This window comes from Magnolia sinica, chromosome 14, assembly GCF_029962835.1.
Source record: "Magnolia sinica isolate HGM2019 chromosome 14, MsV1, whole genome shotgun sequence".
Lineage (NCBI taxonomy): Eukaryota > Viridiplantae > Streptophyta > Magnoliopsida > Magnoliales > Magnoliaceae > Magnolia > Magnolia sinica.
Window position 1 is genome coordinate 1256420 of NC_080586.1, and position 20676 is coordinate 1277095.

General features: G+C 40.0%; 1 protein-coding gene across 1 annotated transcript in view; it reads right to left on the reverse strand.

The window, feature by feature from the left end:
* Positions 1-277: 277 nt before the first annotated feature.
* The window catches only part of LOC131225932 (transcription factor HY5-like), a 101670-nt gene continuing 81271 nt past the window's right edge, over positions 278-20676 (reverse strand). Inside the window, exons 4-6 of the mRNA XM_058221544.1 lie at positions 4412-4568; positions 4245-4316; positions 278-594 (exon numbers count right to left, since the gene is read on the reverse strand). Of these exons, the coding sequence (XP_058077527.1) occupies positions 4269-4316; positions 4412-4568 (205 nt within the window). The 3' untranslated portion in view covers positions 278-594; positions 4245-4268. The remainder of the gene's footprint in view (positions 595-4244; positions 4317-4411; positions 4569-20676) is intronic.

A 20676-nucleotide genomic window follows, 5' to 3' on the forward strand; every position in this document is an offset into this window, starting at 1 on the left:
GTGTTTTAAGATGGATGGTGGCAGGGTAAAGAAAATGAAAAAGGAGCATTCTTCATAAAATGAGAGGAACATGGAAATAGGTTTTTAGAAAATTTACAAAAACAAACATCAAAAATGTCATTCTCATGAAATGGGAAAAATAAACAAAACAATTGTTTTATCTTGGTAAATCTTTGTTGAAACCTATAATTTAAGTGCAGCAAACGATCCAGAAATAGCAAACTCTTTCTTGTAAGAAATAGACACTTACAATTATCTACGCAATGAAAGAGATAGAAATCCATAAAATATACACCATTTACGAGTCGAAGATGTGCAAAATAGACCAGGAGATGACACATCGACCATTCATAATCCAAAATTCACAAATGGTAAATGTGCTTCACATTTTTTTAATCATCAATTCGATAACCATTAATTGGATCATTTGCTCGATCAGTGTGGTTTTTGAGCTATGCCCCATCTGCAAGTTCCCCATTATTTGGATGGTCTGGATTGCACCAAATGTAAAGAGAATAAATCACCACCATCTATAAAATGGTGCAAACTGCCGCTAGAGTCCTTGCTTTCTGTAAAAAGACTATCAGCCCTGAACTGGACGATACAAAATTTTAATCAGTGCTTGTGCAACTATACTGTAAATACAAATTTGCAAAATATTTAAATTTAAAAAAAAAAAAAAAAAAAAAACAAAACAAAACAAAACAAAAGAAGAAGAAGAAGCAAATATGTAAAGGCTTTCAGAATGATAAAAAAAAACAAAATATATCAAATCAAATTTCATTCGGACATTTCTTGAGAGTTCTAACAGTTCAGCAACAGAAAAAGTAGAATTTTAAAAACAGTTCAGCAACAGAAAAAGATGACACTTAAATATAGTTCAGCAACAGAAAAAGGAAGACCCTTTGACAGGATCTGCGACAACAATCTCGGTAACCGATAACTAAAACAACTCGTTACGTAACCACATCGTGGCCAGTAATCACCATTCGCAAAAGATAGATCAATATAATACTTCTGCTTCATCGCATCATTCAAGTCCACTCAGAAAAACTCAATGCAGGCTAATCATAACCCTAAACTTCTCCTGTACCATAACAAGGAGTGCTAACCCGAGCCATGTGACAATGAAAACCTCCCCTAGTTGAACCACAACTAGTAAAACACCCACCTGTTGGGGTTCTCTCGAAATAAGGGAAAGTCGGGAATGGATCCCATGTGCGGGTACATGAGTCGGAGAGATTTAATTTTTTCAGCCGCCCCACCCAGCTTTGCATTCATCTTTCTTCGACATCTCGAAAACAGACTAGAAACAATAAACAAAGCGAAGAAAGATTCCCCTAAGCATCATAGTATAATTCTTTGAAATATTTTTAGGGCCATGTTATGAGCGCAATTCGCTTGTCCGTACTACAGGTGAGAGTATTATCATGAAGATCCGCGAAGAAAACAGCTCCTTCTTCAAGTACTCTAATTTTATAAGAAGATAAAATGATAGAATTCAAGCATTTGGGCAACATGAAAGGCGGCTTTAGCAGGATAAGGCTATCAAACCATCTCCACTCATGAATATATTCTATTTCAACTTGGGTGAAAAGGCAATGTGAAAATGAGAGGTGCGATTAAGACGGTTCACTATAATAACATACGATATCAATCTATCTACTTATTAACAGGCATGAGTGGTCCATTAATTATCTAACAGTTTCTCTGAGCAGTTCATCCCCAGTATTCATCTCAAACGCATAACCATATTACCATAATACTAATATCTAGGCCCGAGAAATATTGGTAATGGGATGGGTGTCCGCACATACCTGAGTTTTCTGGGTCCATGTGGCGATATTGGATCTGCGACCCCACAGTTGCAATCAGTCCCAATTGAGCTATGGGCTCAGCATGCTTTAAAACGCTAAGCTACTGGCTGGACATATTTTAAAGCACTAGTTCTTCGCTGGCACAATTGACAACATGGGACCTGGACCAGAACTAGCTCAAAATCTCAGACAGATGGCTATAATAAGCCCAAACCACTCAAGCATCATGGCTTGCTAGAGAGAGACACAAATCACAGCCTTAGCTTCTCGGCCACGATCAATTCATTTAAGATACACCTCCACATGCATACCCTAATTAAGACGAGTGACTTATCATTCAATCTCTAAAGCCAATCTATCAATGTGAGTGGCCTAAATTTGCATGCTTATCAAGGTAAACAAAGAAGACAAATCTTATGAAATGAGGTGACTTTGTGGTATGGAAGTCTTAAGGGAATTAGAAGCTAGAAATGACAAAGCATCAGTTGAACTCCATTCTAGGACCAGGAAAAACTAAAAACTCAATTTGGGGACCCCAAGAGAAGCCCTTTCATGTAAATAGGTAGCTACACATGAAACCATAACTATTATAAGAAACCGAGAGCGCATTTTGATGCACTATTGAATTGCATTGAACCGAAAGAGCATTACTCTAACAAAGTGGTAATAATCACATTGTAATTTCCTTGCAATCGGATTGAGTTCCAATAATGAGCTTGCTATCAAGCTGGACTGGTAAGAAATGAACCGCAATTTTAGTTCTACTTCCTCATTACGGATGCTAAAATATATTCACTTTGTCATCCTGCTTGATTATACTTGACATTCGCAATCCAACAAGGTGCCTCTAAGCAGCCACAGCTGATCTACCAAAGCCTCACATAGAACAAGGATGCAAGAACAGGAAATGGTAAAAGGCAATATATCATTTCCATATTGCTCATCAAGGAAGCCAAATAATAGAAAATACACACCCTCAGGAATAGATAGGCTACATATTTAAGGAACTCTCAAAGCTTTAAAAAGAGAGTTCTGAGCAAATGGGCAATCAAAGTCCTACAAAGATAGATCTAAGCAATGGGTATTCTAAAGGCTTTTGCAGTAGATGAAGGTCCGCATAATTCATACCTTGTGGTAACAGACTCATTCGTTAAGATTTTAGTTACACACATTGACATGCATTGCATTGATTTCTTTAAGCAGAACGGGGAAAAAAAAAAGTACAAAAGATGTAGATGTTATGGCTTTTTGGTGTTAGCACCAAGTGTCTTTACAAGGATATGGATCCTGTTTCAGGTGTCTCAAACTTCAATGTAAAAGAGGTTGATATACTCATATCCCATTAATGTTTTGTGCTTAAGGCCATCTTCGACATAATCCATTAATGGCACACTGACAATAGGGGTTTTGCTTGGCAGCCTATAATGAGATATAACCATGGAAAGCAGAAGGTTATCAAATAAGAAAAGGGTATATGAGGTAAATTTAGCACTTAAGGTAATGACACAGAATGAATGAATCTCTTCTTCATTGCCTGGACCATGCTGCACGGAGGGAACTGAGAATGCGCCTTTCCGAAAATAAAAAACAAAAGAAAAGCGAGGGAACTGAGAATGCAAAACATCCTATCTACATAATACATGTAGAATTCATGGCCAGAACATCCTCTGCAGTTCAATAATAGGCCTTATGCCAACCACGAAACAAAGAATCAAATAGATGCCCGCAACTCGATATCAAAAGGCTTGGCTGTTCCAGTAACAAGAATCACAAGACAATTGTGAGCAGGCGTTTGGGAAAGGTAGAAGAATCCCAAAGCTCATCAAATATCTGCCGACCTAAGAGAAAAACCATTCTCTGAGTACAACAAAGCCATCTCATGATATTTCCAGTTCTTGAGAATTTTCTCATTGAACCTAGGGCCTTAACATGACCAAATGAATACTTAGCTAGTATTCCAGAATCAACAGCTAATTATATGAAACTTTAACTTGGCATTGTATTGCAGGATCAGTTGATTCTTGAAAAGGAAATCACTGGCTGTGCAGAGGGCAGGTGATGGTTGTGACACTGGATTCTGCAGCAGGAAGCATAATACTTGCAGGATAAGAAATTACAAGAAAAACTCAAGCCTTGAGTTTAAGGGAACAGCTATTCGATTAAATTATTAACATATTTTCATTCCAACAGAACGGGGTCGTGAATACAACAGATATATAAGGCTCGAGTACAAACACATGGAACCTTAAAACATAAGCTCTCAAAGCAGCTTCACAGTGGCTTTTCTCTCAAATTGGTATAGATCTTCCATGATACCAGGGTAGAGACAGCAAAGAACTCAAAACACTGGAAGGCAATCTGCTATAAACATTTTCAAATGGTTCCCCGAGGGAGACCGTGCACAATAATCGGAACCATATTTCTTACTTGTCAGGTTTTGCCCAACTGATATCATGTCTCAGTACTTTCATCCACTTTAGGCCTTGTGTTCATAAGGACCTGTCAACCATGAGAAAATTTACTGAGTTCTCAAATCAAGTTTATAAACTATAACCAGCAATGGTCATGCAGAGGAAAGTACATCCATTACTAACCTTCCGAAGCATGGCATTTTCGTTGATCAAAGTAGAAATTTTCTCCTCTAATTTGGCATTCTTATCTTGCAGTTCTCGGGTTTTTGATTCAAGATCATTCACATAAACCTTCTTTCTTTCACGGGCTTGTTGTGCGGAGACTCTGTTTCTCAGCAACCTATTTATAGATGGAAACTTGATGAGGTAACAGTCACAGATTATTATTTGAAGGGGAATTGGGAATCACAATTTAAGCTTTTCAAGCCATCATACCAACTTGACATAAGGGAACTAGTACATTCACAATCATAGAGATATAAAAAAATAAAATACTTAAAAAGCATTGCAAGGGCCAGCTTGACATTCGAAATTCATTTCTTTGGGAAAACTGTCTCTCAAAACACGACCAAGGAGCAAAACAGGGTCCACAAGTTTGGAAGATGATGAAGTTATAGACCCTGCAGTAGTCAAAACTCATAAAGGCTTGGGAATTTGCCTCCAAGCTCCATCAACAATAAACTAAATTGGAAATCTCCTAGTTGAATGATATTTTAAAAAATCATACAGATACGATACTTTTTTCTTCCTAAAGATAGTTGGATATTCGTTTCTTAAATGTAAACCTCTACCAACAAAGATCTTTCCAGAAACCCTCTCTTATGTTCTTCCTTAAATATAAGTTCGTGAATATGAGATTTTCCTTAAATCAAAAATCTCTTTTTGGGATGGTGGAACAGGATTTGTGTAGCCGACCCCGAATAGTTGGGATAAGGCTTAGATGATGATGACGATGATGATGAAAGATGAGATTTTCCTTAAACTAATATTTCTAGTAATAACCTTTTTTTCCCTTTTGACGTCAAATCTTTTACAGCACATCCTAGAATCTCTCTTTTTGTCCAGACACTCATTGGGTCTATTAAAATATGGGGAGTTATATGATAATGTAGCAAAGTATGACACTTGATACGCAGGAACTCAGAAGTTGTATATCTGGCACATATTAACTCAAATTAAACCAAATAAATTATGAAACCTACTTCTGCTAAGTCACGTTCACAAAATCAGATCGGTTGAACAATCTGAACCTTTGATTTCTGCACACCTGTTTGGTGAAATAGGACTGCAGGATATTTTTTACTTTTAACCATGCAATAAGTGTCCAACATTCCAATAGTCAGATCATCAGATAAGCATATTATTTGGCCTGTGATACATCTAAACTGGGACCTATAATTTGGACATTTTAATTTGAATTTCTTGCATGCCCTGTCTGCAATTTTTAAGTGCCTGTGTATCATCCGCCATGATCTGCCAGAGCATCAAAAAGTTCCTCTTAAAATATTGGCAAGTAGATAGGTTTATTAAGAAATTGCCAAAAGGAGATCATTAGTCAACAATTTGGAGCATTGCCAAAAAAACCAGTCAATACAGTGAGTGACAAATCCAATTTCCAATTTGGGGAATAGGGTAGTAGCATAAGGCTTAGTCAACAGCTTGTCAATTATCACAAGGATTTTTTGGTTCGGTATCAAAGTTCCAAACTTTCCATTAACCATCACAAGTTTCTTAAGATCAGGAACTTCAAATCTGTGTGAGTTATCACAGTGCACTATGGTGATGGTATGCCTATCATACTTATACATACGTGGATGCAGACTTCCAAGGACGGAGTACAGATTTCCATAAAGTACAAAGGGGGCATATGGATCTGTGCCAGTCATAGGAATCCGCCAATGGTTTCGTAAGGGAAGAATAGACAGACAGGACAACTAGCACAGTTGTAGACTAAGAAAACTAAAATCTTCGGGCTTGTGGAGGTAGAGAGGTCTCCTCATCATCAATTTGCCCAAATACCAACAGATGAGTCAATACATCTCATAAGACAGTCAGCACATATTTGCATTGGCAAGTAAAGATATTCAGTTTAATCATGCACCTTCAGCGCCTACAAGTAATCAGCAGTCAAAACTGTATTGTCATAAGGAAGATTTTTGGTAATAGAGCTTTATTTCATTACATCATTTCAATCACCAATAAAACATTCATTGAAACAAGAGAGGATACTATCACCATTGATTCTGATACAGAGGGTTGCGAAGAGCAACAGGCAACCAGGGTCTGTATTAGAAGAAAGAAGTAGATCCAAGCTCCAGAGAAAATCTCTGTAGGAGTGGGGGAGGTGTTAGTGCGGGTGGTGAAGAAAGAGAGAGGAAGAGAGCAACATTAGCTGGAAGCCAGCAGGGGGTCTGAAGGTGCTCGGTGCTCCAGTGGAGGACAAGGCGGAGGTGTGGTGGAGAAGATGACAGAGCACAGATTCAATGCTCCAACGATCTACAAAGAAATGATTGGGTAACATGTAAAGAGGAGAGGGATGAGCAGGGATAGGTGGCAAGAAAATGGTGGAAAATCTGCCACGTATTCTGACAGCTGCCCAGCTTGACTTGGAAGCGATAGATCTCCTTACAAGTGTCCAGCCTTCTGTCAGGTGTATGTCATTGTGGAGGAAAGGCCGAGACACATACTGCTTGGTGTCAGGCCCGGCACAGTTTCAAAGACAGCTTGGAACCCCTGTGCTTAGGCATATGTCATTGCAGAGGAAAGGCTGATATGCATACTGCCTGTTGTCAGCTCCGGCACAGTTTTCAAAGACAGATTGGAATGCATGTGAAGTGATAAATGGTGAGCAGAATGTAGGTTGAGAGGCGCCGAAAGGAGACAGCCATGTGTCCGATTTGGGGAGGATGTGAAGGAGGTGCGGGATATGTGGAGCTGAGGGATAGGTGGAACACCAGTCTGAGTGGGGTGGAGCTAAGGGGGAAGGCGAACGCCAGTCCAAGAGGGGCTGCCACGTGCCTCTGATGGTGACCATTCTGAACACCTTGCATGTGTCTACATTCGCAGGTATGGGGTGCCCGAGTCACTGTGCTCCTGTGCCGCTTTCATCTCATGTGGAGGATCTCAGCTATGAAGCACTCGTGCCCGGGTTTTTTGAGTTGTGGCACATGCGAGATATCTCATATACTTGAAGGTAATGCTCCCTCTCCTCATTTCAAGGCCGCAGGGGCAGAGAAAAGCTCGAGGGAGGCTGAGGGATTGGCACTGGCCCTGTGACTGAGGAAAGCTGTAGGGAGTTTGAGGGAAGATCGGAGTAGGCCCTGGCGACAGTGTCTCCACAATCTCCTTCGGAAAATCCTCGAGGCAACCGACAACATGTGAAGGCTACAGGGAGGCAAGTGGATCGTGCAATGATACAAGATGGAGCTAAGGAAGAGCTGGCCTTGATTCCAGTGGTCCAAGAAGGTGAGACCTCCATTAAGGTAAAGAGGAGTGATGACATGTCCTTATGGGAAGAGCTTTCCTGTGATGGGCTGATGACAGAGGCTTTGGATATAATGCTGCTACAATCGGCTGCCAACATCAGTGCAGAGACTGGGGAAGGAAGAAGGATTCCTGCTCATGAGATCTACCCATCAGCTCAGGAAGAAGGGGGCCACATGTCAACGGCTCAAGGTATGTGATCGATAAAGGAGGTAATCAAGCATGTAGGAAAGATGGTCGAAGTGTCCTTTGGCGATTGCAATAAGGATTTTATTACTTTATTTCAGTTTGTGGAAGAGAATAGGAGCTCAGAAATCTCAGGCTAGTTGACAGACAGATTCAGAAATCTCCTAAGGTGCAGAAAATTGGCATGACTTGGGTTTTCTATCAAGTATGGAGCAGGAGCATCTTCCAAAGGTTATAAAAGATATAGGGGCAAGGATGGTACAACAATGAACTTAATTAGTTGGCATGTGCAGGGGTTGGGATCCATGCAGAAGTGATATTAGATCAGGAATTTTTGCAAATTTATAAGGCTCAGTTGGTCTTTTTTCAAGAAACCAAACTTTAGTCAATTGATCAAATAACTAGAGATTCCTTATGGGGAGGTAGGAACAAGGATTGGGTGGCCCATAGAAGCAGCAGAAGCTGTAGGAGGAATAGTAGTTATTTGTGTAGGTGTATGTGTGTGTGGGCCTCCTTATGGGGAGGTAGGAACAAGGATTGGGTGGCCCATAGAAGCAGCAGAAGCTGTAGGAGGAATAGTAGTTATTTGTGTAGGTGTATGTGTGTGTGGGCCTATGATTTTTTTTTTTGAGAGAGAACTAAAGCTTTATTAGAAAAAGAAGAAAGAGAACAAAAGGAGCAAGGATAGCTAATCCACTGAGAGAGCGGATCAACTAGTACCCAAAAAACAAAAATTATAACTCTGGAGATGAGCAGTGGAAGAACTCCAATCTGCTATGAAAGAAATCACCCTAAGCACAATATTCTCCATCGGATTGGAGATACCATTAAAACATCTTGCATTCCTTTCTTCCCACACTGCCCACCAAACTGCCAAGAGGGAAGTTCTCCAGAGAATAGATCTTTGCTTACCGCACCTAAGGCCATACCAAGCTTGAAGGAAGCTGCGGGTTGTGCTTGGAGATACCCAGGGGATGTTAAACTAGGAGAGGATGTGATTCCAGATCTGATTGGAAAGGGAGCAGTGGATAAAAAGATGATCCACTGTTTCTTCATCAACCATACAGTAGAGACAAGTTGATGCGGACACCAAGCCATTCAAAGTATATCAACGCAGGAGGCATGCGTTACCCGTGTCAATGTGGTTAGATGACGGATATGGGTCGGGTATATAGAGGTTGAAGGCCTTACACATGTGTTCGTGACATGTGTAAGTTGCTTAGAGGAGACAATGGGACCGTTGGATTGCGAGGATGGTATGATCGGACCGTTTGATCGTCATGGCCCACCTTCATTATGCCACCTTCACGGCACTATCATCGAGGCCCATTGGGCATCTTAAATTTGCATTTAGTCTATGAATATTTGATTTATTTAAGTTTTGAGACAGTTTGCGCACAATTTTGTACTAATTTCTTTTTTTTGTTGAAACTTTTTTCTTAGTAAGGGTATTTTGGTAATTGCATGTAATTACGAATTTATAAGGGTTGCCCTAAACCTATAGCATGTTATGTTATATTTATGAAAGAAAAAAAGAAAGCTTTTTGCTTCTAACGATTTCTTCTTCGACTTCCAGTGATTGGAAGAGGGCGTGAGGCCAAAGTAAACGATTTCTCATCCCCTACTTCTTTCTCCTTCTCTCTTTTCTCAAGGTACTCTTTTCTTTAACCTCATTCTCTTCCTTGTGTCCTAGAATCTTTAGATCTAGAAGCCAAATCTTGTTTCTTTTTATCTAAATCATTAGATCTCAAAAGATTTTCATCCCCACATAAAACCCATCACCTAAATCTAAATTTGAAGAATCACCAATTCTTTTCTGAATTTTGCAGATTTCCCAATCCAAGAAATTCCTATTTTTCTGGATTAGAAAATCTACTTGGATTGTTAGACGGACCTATTGCAAGACAAAAGTTCTATCTTTCGTCGAATCCAACTAACTTCAAATTTTAAGATTCAATACTTCGTGTTTGTGATGGATGGCCGTAATCAATGCTATATTAACCTTATTTCTTTCTTGTGCTTATGATGTATAAGGCCGGCTGATATTTTATTTGTTTGTTAAGATTGCATGAATCTGCCCCTTTCATATATCATGCTCATTTAAGGTTGGATTAGGCCATCCTACATCAATTTTTGGTATCATAGCCAGATTCTTGCATTGGGTCGTCTTAGATCGAGTTATCAAGAGTCTAGATTTTTATTTTTATTTATTATTATAATTATTCTAGGGTTTCATGCATAGCATATAGAGTTTAGATCTGAAATTTTCATATTTGCATAAAAAATAAAAATAAAATAAAAAAAGTATAGATCTGAGTTTTTCCACATTTGCATCATTCTAAAGGTTAGGATCATCGGTGTCCATAGTCTTGTGTCAAAACAATCTCCTAGAGTCGTGTTTTAGGAAACTTAAGTTGAGTCTTATTGTGTATGCCCACTCGGACTGGTAGAGGATTTGGTATACGCCCAATTTTCAATATGGAACAGTTGACTGAGATGATGAACACGATCAACCAACGTTTGGCCGCCATTGAGGCGCAATCTAGGAACACGAATACCCGTATGGATCAGATAGAAGCGTCCCTAAGAGAAATCTCCAACATTGGAGGGGATGAACAGTCTCACGTAAGGGGAGTAGTTGAGGAACGGGTATAAAATCGTAATAGAGGCTGTGGAGCATGTGGCCGAGGGGTAAGACGTGGAAGGGCACGAAATCCGCAGCCCGCTGTCGAGTATCAAGACCGTTATGGTGTCGATGAGAATGTCTTAAAGATTGTTAAAGTAGATGCTCCTAGTTTTGATGGGCGTCTTGACCCAAAATCATTCCTTGATTGGTTAGCGGACATGGACCATTATTTCGAATGGTATGAGATGTCTGAGAACCGACAGGTGTGGTTTGCGAAAATGAAACTTGTGAGTCAAGCTAAATTATTTTGGACAAATACAAAGCATAGGATCGAGAGATCAGGAGGTGTCCCAGTCGCGCATTGGGTAGAGATGAAGGAATTATTAAAGGAAAAATATTTTCCTCTCTTACCGTCAAAAGCTCCTAAATCAGTGGCAAGCATTACACCAAGGATCTATGTCGATTGCAGATTACATCGCAAAATTTGAGTATATGATGCGGTGTGATATTCAGGAGGATCCCTTAGTGACGCTGGTGCGTTTCAAGGTGGGTCTTCGCATGGATCTGCAGCGTGAGCTTATGGCCCATGCAGTGAGTGATTTGGATCAGGCTTACCAAATTGTACAGGAGTTAGAGCTTTACCTAAAGTCTCATGTCACAAGGCGCTTTAAGTCCCGAGACTCTACTGTTAAATCTGGTTTTCAGGGAACCAAACCTAACATTGGAAGTCAGCCTAGGGCGCAGGCTAGTGCGCACCACCTAAGCCTAAGGATGATAAGGGCAAAGGTGTCCTTGGTGCCAATCCTGGCAGTGGTAGTCACTTGAGATGTTATGAGTGCGGAGGTACAGGTCATTTCACATACTAGTGCACGGCAAAAACTCGTGGAAAAGCCTTAGTCATAAACGAGTCAAATGAAAATGCGAATGACATGGGTGATCATGAAGTTGAGGAATATCACCTAGAGATAGGTGCTAGTGATTATGAAGAAGAAAAACCAAAGACAGCACCACTAGCTGTAATTAGATGTGCTTTAACGCAGGCCAAAGAGAGTGATGATTGGCGCAAAAGCACAAATTTCTACACGTTTATCAAGAGCAGTGACACAAATTGCAAAGTCATCGTGGACAGTGGTAGTTGCACCAACGTGGTCTCAGCTAACACAATCACTCGTTTGGGTTTGAAGCCCATCTCTCACCCTCAACCCTACAAGGTTTCTTGGGTTGACACGTCTTCTATGCCTGTGTCCCAGCAGTGTTTAGTCCCCATCCAAATTGGTTCATATAAAGACATGTTGTAGTGTGATGTTTTACCTATGGATGCAAGTCACATCATTCTAGGGAGGCCGTAGTTATACGACAGAGATGTCACAATTTTTGGTCGCTTAAACATGTATACATTCATGCATGAGGGCAAGAAAATCAAGATTAATCCGTTGCCACCCAAGAGCCACATGGACAAGGCTAGGGATGTAAAAACAAGTGAGTCAAGGAAGGATGTGAGGAAATCTATTCCGAAGTCTCTACATATCATAAATGCAAAAGAATTTGAGAAAGAGACAGGATGATTCGACGGTGTACGCCTTAATGGCTAGGGAAGTTACACCCGAGGTTCATGTAGCGTTACCCCCTGAGGTGACTTCAGTTCTTGAGGAGTACAGTGATGTATTCCCTGAGGATTTATTGAATGAGCTTCCACTTATGCGGGACATCCAGCATGCCATTGATCTCGTCCCAGGGTCTACTTTACCAAACCTTCCTCATTACAGGACGAATCCTGCAGAGTATGCAGAGTTGCATAGACGGGTAAATGAGCTCCTGCAAAAAGGTTTCATCCATGACAGCATGAGTCCATGTGTCGTACCAGCACTATTGACGCATAAGAAAGATGGTACGTGGCGGATGTCTGTGGACAGTAAGGCCATTAATAAGATCACGATCAAGTATCGGTTTCCGGTACCGAGGCTTGATGATATGTTAGACATTATGGCCATTAATAAGATAGACCTCAAGAGTGGGTATCACCAGATACGCATACGCCCTGAAGATGAGTGAAAGACAGCCTTCAGGACGAATGATGGATTGTACGAGTAGTTGGTCATGCCCTTTGGCTTGACTAATGCTCCCAGTACTTTTATGCATGTGATGACCCAGGTTTTGAGACCCTTTATGGGGAAGTTCTTACTGGCTTATTTTGATGACATACTCATATATAGTACCACTAAAGAACTGCATCTCAACCACTTGAGGCGAGTTAGTGTCCTGAGGGCAGAGAAGTTATATGCGAACCTTACAAAATGTTCATTCCTGTCTGATAAGGTTGTCTTCTTAGGGTTCATCGTCTCGTCTGTAGGGATGCGAGCAGATCCAGAAAAAGTCAAGGCCTTAGTTGATTGGCCTGAACCGTGGAACATACATGAGGTGAGAAGCTTTTATGGCTTAGCCACATTTTATCGTCGGTTTATTCGAGGATTTAGCACTATTATGGCTCCTATTACTAATTGCATTAAAAATGGGGAGTTCATATGGTATAAGGCCGCAGCTAAGGCATTCAATGATATTAAGGGCAAGATGATAAAGGCTCCCGTCATGCATCTTCCAGATTTTTCTAAAGTCTTTGAAGTAGCGTGTAATGCTTCAGGCGTAGGTATAGGAGTACTAAGCCAATAGGGTCATCCAGTTGCCTATTTCAGTGAGAAACTGAATAAGGCAAAGCAAAAGTATTCCACCTATGACAAAGAATTTTATGCGGTTGTGCAGTCGCTACGTCATTGGCGTCATTATCTTCTACCGCAAGAATTTGTCTTGTTTTCTGATCATGAGGCTTTGAGGTATTTGAATTCCCAAAAGAAGCTTAACCCAAGGCATGCCAAGTGGGCAGCGTTTCTTCAGGAATATTCATTTGTCTTGAAACATAAAGCCGGGATCGAGAACAAACCAGCCGATGCCCTTAGTAGGAGAGTGACATTGCTCAACTCCTTGAGTGTAGAAGTTGTTGGGTTTGAGCAATTGAAATACGAGTATCCCATGTGTCCAGATTTTGAGGGAACATATGTGTCACTCTTAGGTGCCTAGCATAGTTCGGGTGAGTTCGTGCTGATAGATGGTTTCCTTTTCAGAGGAGACCGACTTTGTATTCCCCGCACTTCCCTCCGAGATTTCCTTGTTTGAGAGCTTCATGCTGGAGGTATTGCTGGCCATTTTGGTCGAGATAAGACCATTGCCCTAGTAGAGGATCAATTTTATTGGCCAAGTCTTAAGCGAGACGTAACTAAAATTTTAGGGCAATGTCAAACATGTCAACTAGCAAAACAGAAGAAGCAGAATACTGGATTTCGTATGGATTTCGTGCTTGGACTTCCTAAGACAATTAAAAAGCACGATTCCATTTTTGTGGTCGTGGACCGTTTCTCAAAAATGGCCCACTTTCTCCCTTGTTCTAAAACCTCAGATGCGTCCAACATAGCTAAGATTTTCTTTGAAAGAGTGGTTCGATCACATGGTTTGCCTAAGACCATAGTGTCTGACAGGGGTTTACTAGTTATTTTTGGAAGATATTATGGCATATGATGAGTACGAGACTCCAGTTCTCGTCTGCAAACCATCCTCAAATTGATGGCCAAACTGAGGTTATGAATCGAAGTCTCGGAAATCTACTACGATGTTTGGTGGGTGAACACATTAAAACTTGGGACTTAGTCCTGCCAGTCGCCGAGTTTGCATAAAACAGTTCAGTTAATAGGTCTACGGGTGTGAGTCCATTCGAGATTGTTAGTAGTTACAAACCTAGAATACCCATAGATTTGTTACCTATGTCAGTCACCTAGAGGACCTCAGAGTCAGCCGATGCATTTTCCCATCACATTCATGAGTTGCATGCAGAGATTAGGAGGCAGATAAATGTTAGTAATGAACAATACAAAATTTCAACTGACTTACATCGTCGAATTCAAGAATTTAATGAGGGTGATTATGTAATGGTTAGGATGAAGCCAGAACGGTTCCCACAAGGTACCGTTAAGAAGTTACAAGCACGCAGTGCTGGACCATTTAAGATTCTGAAAAAGATTGGGTCCAATGTGTATGTGATAGATCTTCCACCTCACATGGGGATTAGCTCAACATTCAATGTGCAGGATCTAATGCCTTGTTCAAGCCATCCCATAGACCCTAATTTTGTTCCAAACCATTGGCCAATTTTTAAATTTTCTTCCTAACCCACACCACCTATGCCTACTATACCTGAGAAAAGAGAAAAAATTGAAAGAATTGTGGATGAGCAAATTGTTTCAACTCGAGACGGTGGATTTCAGAGGTACTTGGTGAAGTGGAAGAATAGACCATCATCCAACTATACATGGTTGACAGAAGCGGAGTTGCAGTGACTAGATCTATATTTGTTAGAAAAGCACAAGAGTTTTATCTCGCCGGAGTCGAGACCTTCTCAGCCGAGGGGAGTTGATGCGGACACCAGGCCATTCAAAGTATATCAACGCAGGAGGCGTGTGTTACCCGTGTCATTGTAGTTAGATGACGGATACGAGTCGGGTCTCTAAAGGTTGAAGACCTTACACGTGTTCATGACATGTGTAAGTTGCTTAGAGGAGACATTTGGACCGTTGGATCGCGAGGATGGTGTGATCGGACCGTTGGATCGTCACAGCCCACCTTCATTACACCACCTTCACGGCGCTATCATCAAGGCCCCTTGGGCATCTTAAATTTGCATTTAGTTTATGAACATTTGATTTATTTAAGTTTTGAGACAGTTTACGCATAATTTTGTGCAGATTTCTTTTTTTTTTTAATCTTTTTTTTTAGTAAGGTTATTTTGGTAATTACATGTAATTACGAATTTATAAGGGTTGCCCTAAACCTATAGCATGTTATGTTATGTTTATGAAAGAAAAAAAGAGAGTTTTTTGCTTCTGACGATTTCTTCTTCGACTTCCAGTGATTGGAAGAGGGCGTGAGGCCCAAGTAAACGATTTCTCATCCCCTACTTCTTTCTCCTTCTCTCTTTTCTCAAGGTACTCTTTTCTTTAACCTCATTCTCTTCCTTTTCTCCTAGAATCTTTAGATCTAGAAGCCAAATCTTGTTTCTTTTTATCAAAATCATTAGATCTCAAAAGATTTTCGTCCCCACATAAAACTCATCACCCAAATCTAAATTTGAAGAACCACCAATTCTTTTCTGAATTTTCTAGATTTCCCAATCCAGGAAATTCCTATTTTTCTGGATTAGAAAATCCACTTGGATCGTTAGACAGACCTATTGCAAGGCGAAATTTCTATCTTTCGCCGGATCCAACTAACTTAAGATTTTAAGATTCAATACTTCATGTTTGTGATGGATGGCCCTAATCAATGCTATATTAACCTTATTTCTTTCTTGTGTTTATGATGTATAAGGCAGGCTGATATTTTATTTGTTTGTTAAGATTGCATGAATCTACCCCTTTCATTTATCATGCTCATTTAAGGTTAGATTAGGCTGTCCTACATCACAAATATCCGTGAGGTACATTCCCAGACAAATATTCGTGAGGTACATTCCCCTTTTCTTGAGGTTGTCAACTTTGAGAACCTTCTGTTTACCCACCAACCAACCGAAAGCAGCTATCTTGGGAGGGACTTGAATCTTCCAAACTTGCTCCGACGAGTCATATTCCGCTGTCTGCATATCGCTGGAGAGGATGTTGTATAACGATTTAACCGAAAATATACCTGTTTTTTCTGCCTACCAAAGAATCCTATCATCACTAAGAAGGTCCAATTTGCTGTTTTGAATACGATTGAGAAAAGCAACAAACTCTCCAATCTCCCCGTCTCGAAGATTTCTTCTACAATCCGAATTCCACACTTCTCCCCCAATGACTAAATAGCACCCCTCCACTGTGATGGCTTTGTTAACGGCAAGACTATAGATTTGCGGAAAAGCATTTCTAAGGGGCTCGTCCACCATCCAAATATCGTCCCAAAAGCGAGTGCGGTTGCCTTTACCAATTGCAAAGCGAATACTTTTTAGAACTTCTTCTTTCATCGATAAAATATCTTTCCAAAGGGCTGCATCTTTATAATTAGAGGAATCCTTTGTTCACAATCCCCCCCTGGAAGCACCGTATTTACTTTTGACAAGATTGTTCCAAAGAGCACCACTCTCCTTTCCAAGTCTCCACGTCCATTTGCCTAGGAAAGCCCAATTCATATTTTTGAGGTCTTTTATACATGCCCCTCCTTTTTCGATAAGAATGCAGAGCTCCTTCCAATTTACCAGATGAAATTTTTTCTTCTATTCCTTTCCATGCCACAAAAAATCCCGTCTAAGTTTTTCTAAAGTTGCCAAAATCGATGCCGGACATTTAAAGAGAGACATAAAGTAGAGGGGAAGATTTAATAGCGCTTCCTTGATGAGAGTTAACCGGCCACCCAAGGAAAGATATCTACACTTCCATCTAGCTAGAGACATTCCAAATTTTTCAATAACCTTATCCCGCATGAACTTTGGGGGCTTTCCTATGCATAAAGGAAGTCCAACAAGAGAAGTTGGTAGACGGCCCGCCGAACACCGAAAAAAATCAGCATAGTTCTTGATTTCTTCTTCCTCCATATTAATACCAAATAATTTAGATTTAGTCATATTCACTCTCAAACCCAAAACTGCTTCAAAGCATCTGATGATGGTCCGCAAATTACTCACTTTGGGTCTGGTTTGCCTCACAAAATGGAAGTGTGTCATCCGCTAACTGAATATGGGAAATCGGATTAACCATCCCTTTCACTTTCAACCCGCTAAATAGACCTTCATTTTGACCCTTAATCAACATCCTTGAAAGGGCCTCCCCAACTATAAGAAACAGAAAAGGGGATAGGGGATCTCCTTGACGTAATCCCCTAGAACTTTTGAAGAAACCTTTTGGGGATCCATTTACAAGGATTGAAAAAAACGCCGATCCTGTGGGCCTATGATTGTGCCCACAGGTACACACACCTGGGCCTTATATATTATGGACCTTAGTTATTGGTGATCTGGCTGAACTATTGCTGAATTTGAAGCCTCTTTGATATACAATCAAAGCCCTTGCTGATTTTTCTATTGTTTGGTTGAAGATTTTCCTCGAAATTCTTATGCAATTCCTTTTTTTGAAGAATTTTTTCCAAAGAATTTGCTATTTTTTGCTAAATGGTTGGAGGTGTTGTTGAACATTCAGGTTTGACAATATCACAGAACCTCAACTGTCTAATCATTCATATGGAGACTGGAAATCAAATAACTTGCTTGCCAGTCTTGACTTCCAAATTCGATAGAAACATAAGTTAGCAAGAGCCTTTTTTTAAATTATCTACTACTCGTGAGATCTGGCAAGCTGCCCAAGAACTGAATGCAAATAAAAATAATATGGCTCGGATTTATAATGTTCACTAGGAGATTCGAAATCTGAGACGGGGGGAGCAATCCATGTCTAGCTATTATGCCACAAAGCATGGTTTGTGGCAAGAATTATCCTTTTTGAATGATCTTCATTTATTGATGATGCATCTTGTATGACGGATTTATTTGATGAAATCTAGAGATGAGGTTAGCTCTATTTTCAAAGTATTTCATAGTTAGGTTAAAATCAATTTAATGTAAGTATTGGTAGTCTTTGTACAGATAATACAAATGAATACATTTCCCATACTATGACATGACATCTTATCTTCAGGAGCATATTACTAACTCTCAAACCACTTGTGTACATACCCTATAACAAAATGGCATGGCTAAAAGGAAGAATATGCATCTTTTAGAAGTCACTCAAGCTCTTCTAGTTGGAATGATTGTTCCTGAATCTTTTTTGTCAGATGTTCTTCTTACAGCCTGCTATCTAATCAATCGTCTTCCATTAAAGTTCTTGCCGGAAAGTCTCCCATTCGATATTTTCGGACTTTTATCCAATATCTGACATTCCCTTGCATGTCTTTGGGTGTATATGTTGTCTATAACACTGATCCTCCTAGACACAAATTGTCAAATAGAGTTTACAAATACATTTTCTTAGGATATTCGTCTTCATAAAAAGGGTATAGGTGTCTTGATTCTCTTGCCAAAAAACGTTGTCTTTATGGATGTTAAATTTGCAAAAGATACTCCATAATTCTTTGATAGACAAGGGGAGACACATTATATGGTTCTTCCTATTCTTGTTCTAAGTCTGATCAGATAATGCATGTCTTCTAAACCTAACAGTGCTAGAAATAAGGTTGTTACTGATTACACCAAGTCAAACTTGAAAGTATAGGAATTTTCGTAGCCCATTATTTCTCGAGACACCATGAAGCATGCTCCTTCAACAACAAGCACCGATAGTGTTCCTACTCGATTACCTATTTACGACAATCCTTATTCAGAACATGCCTTAAAATTACTGATTGCTGTCAAAAAAACAAAAAGGTTGTACTTCTCATCATATTCAGAGGTTTTCTCCTATCGTTCCTTGTCCCCTCAGGATCAATCCTTTGTTTTGACTAGTGAGTGTTCTTCTCTCACCATTCATAAAAATCTGAAGAAGGCCCTTATTTCTACTTTGTGGCGTCGAGCTATGGAGGAGATGATGGTTCTTGAAAAGATCATACATGGGAGATGACTGAGTTACCAGCTGGGAAAAATCTCGTTTGGCATACTTTCAAATATAATCCTAATGGAAGTATAGCTCACCATAAAGCCCGCGTTGTAGTGAAAGGTTTTACACAAACCTTTGTTCTTATTGCTAAAATGAACTCCATACAGATTATTTCTCTTGCTGTCAAATTGAATTGGCCATTGCATTAGTTAGATGTTAAGAATGCTTTTTTTAGATTTGACCAAGGAGATCTATATGCTTCCTCCTCCTGGATTTACTCAAAAGGGGGAAGAGAGCAAGGCATGTCATCTTAAAAAGGCAATATATGAGCTGAAGCATGCTCCTCACGCCTTGTTTGAAAAGTTTAGTGGGGCCTTGATTAGTATTTGGTTCACTCATATCTATTCTTATCATTCTGTGTTTGTAAGGTAGCATACAAAGAGAATTATTATTGTGAGTGTTTATGTGAATGGTATTCTTATTATAAGTGATGATGTTAATGGCATATCAAAATTGAAATTGTATATGAGCAAGTTTTTCTTTTCTTTTTTCTTTTTTTTTGAGAGAGAGAGAGATATCAAATAATATATTAAGAAATTCACGAAAGCGAGAAAAGAATACATACAGCTCTAAAGGGAAAAAAAAAAACATCAAGGACAGCCTTCTTGATTGCTTTACATATGGAGCCCATTCGAAAAGAAAGCCCTTGATATTTACAACCACCCTATGAACCGAAGCTACCTCATTCCTGAAGCACTGCCCATTCCGTTCTTTCCAAATTGCCCAGAAGATGGCCATCATGAGAAGTCTCCCAATTGCTTTCTCCTTTTTACTCCCAAGTCCCAACTACACCATCCCACATATCAAACGCAACACCATGACGGAAAAGATGTTCAATTGCCACTATTGCCTTCCACACAGCCGAGGCGCGATACAAAGAAGATGGCTTGACCGACCATCCTCGCTCCTACAAGCCATACTTGGAAACAATAATGTCTTTTCAAAGCCGCCTAAAGAGGATCCCATTTTCTAAAGCCATTTTCCCAAAAGAGTGATATTAGTAAGACCCAGATTCTTAATCCCCTCACCCCTTTTTGAAACTAGCTGACAAACCTTTCCCCATTTTAGAAGGTGGAAATTATTCATGTCCTTATCACCTTTCCAAAAGAAGTCTCTCCTCATTTTGTCAATTCCATCCAATACTGATTTAGGGCATTTGAAAAGGGAGAGGAAATAAACCACCATGTTGGAGAATGTTGTCTTAATGAGCAACAATCTACACCCCGTAAGAAAGACATTGACACTTCCACCTAGAGAGCTTCCTCTCAATTCTTTCGATGACCTTATCCCAGAGATGCTTCGCAAGTTTCCTTATGCAAAGAGGGAGACCCAAGTACGAGGGGAAGGAACCTGTTTTACAACTGAAAACTTCCGCAAGCTACATTAACTCTTCATCAGGAACGTAGATGCCTAGCAACTCACTTTTAGACCCATTAATCTTGAGCCCGGAAGTAGCTTCAAAACAAACCAATATTTTGCGCAAATTGTCCACA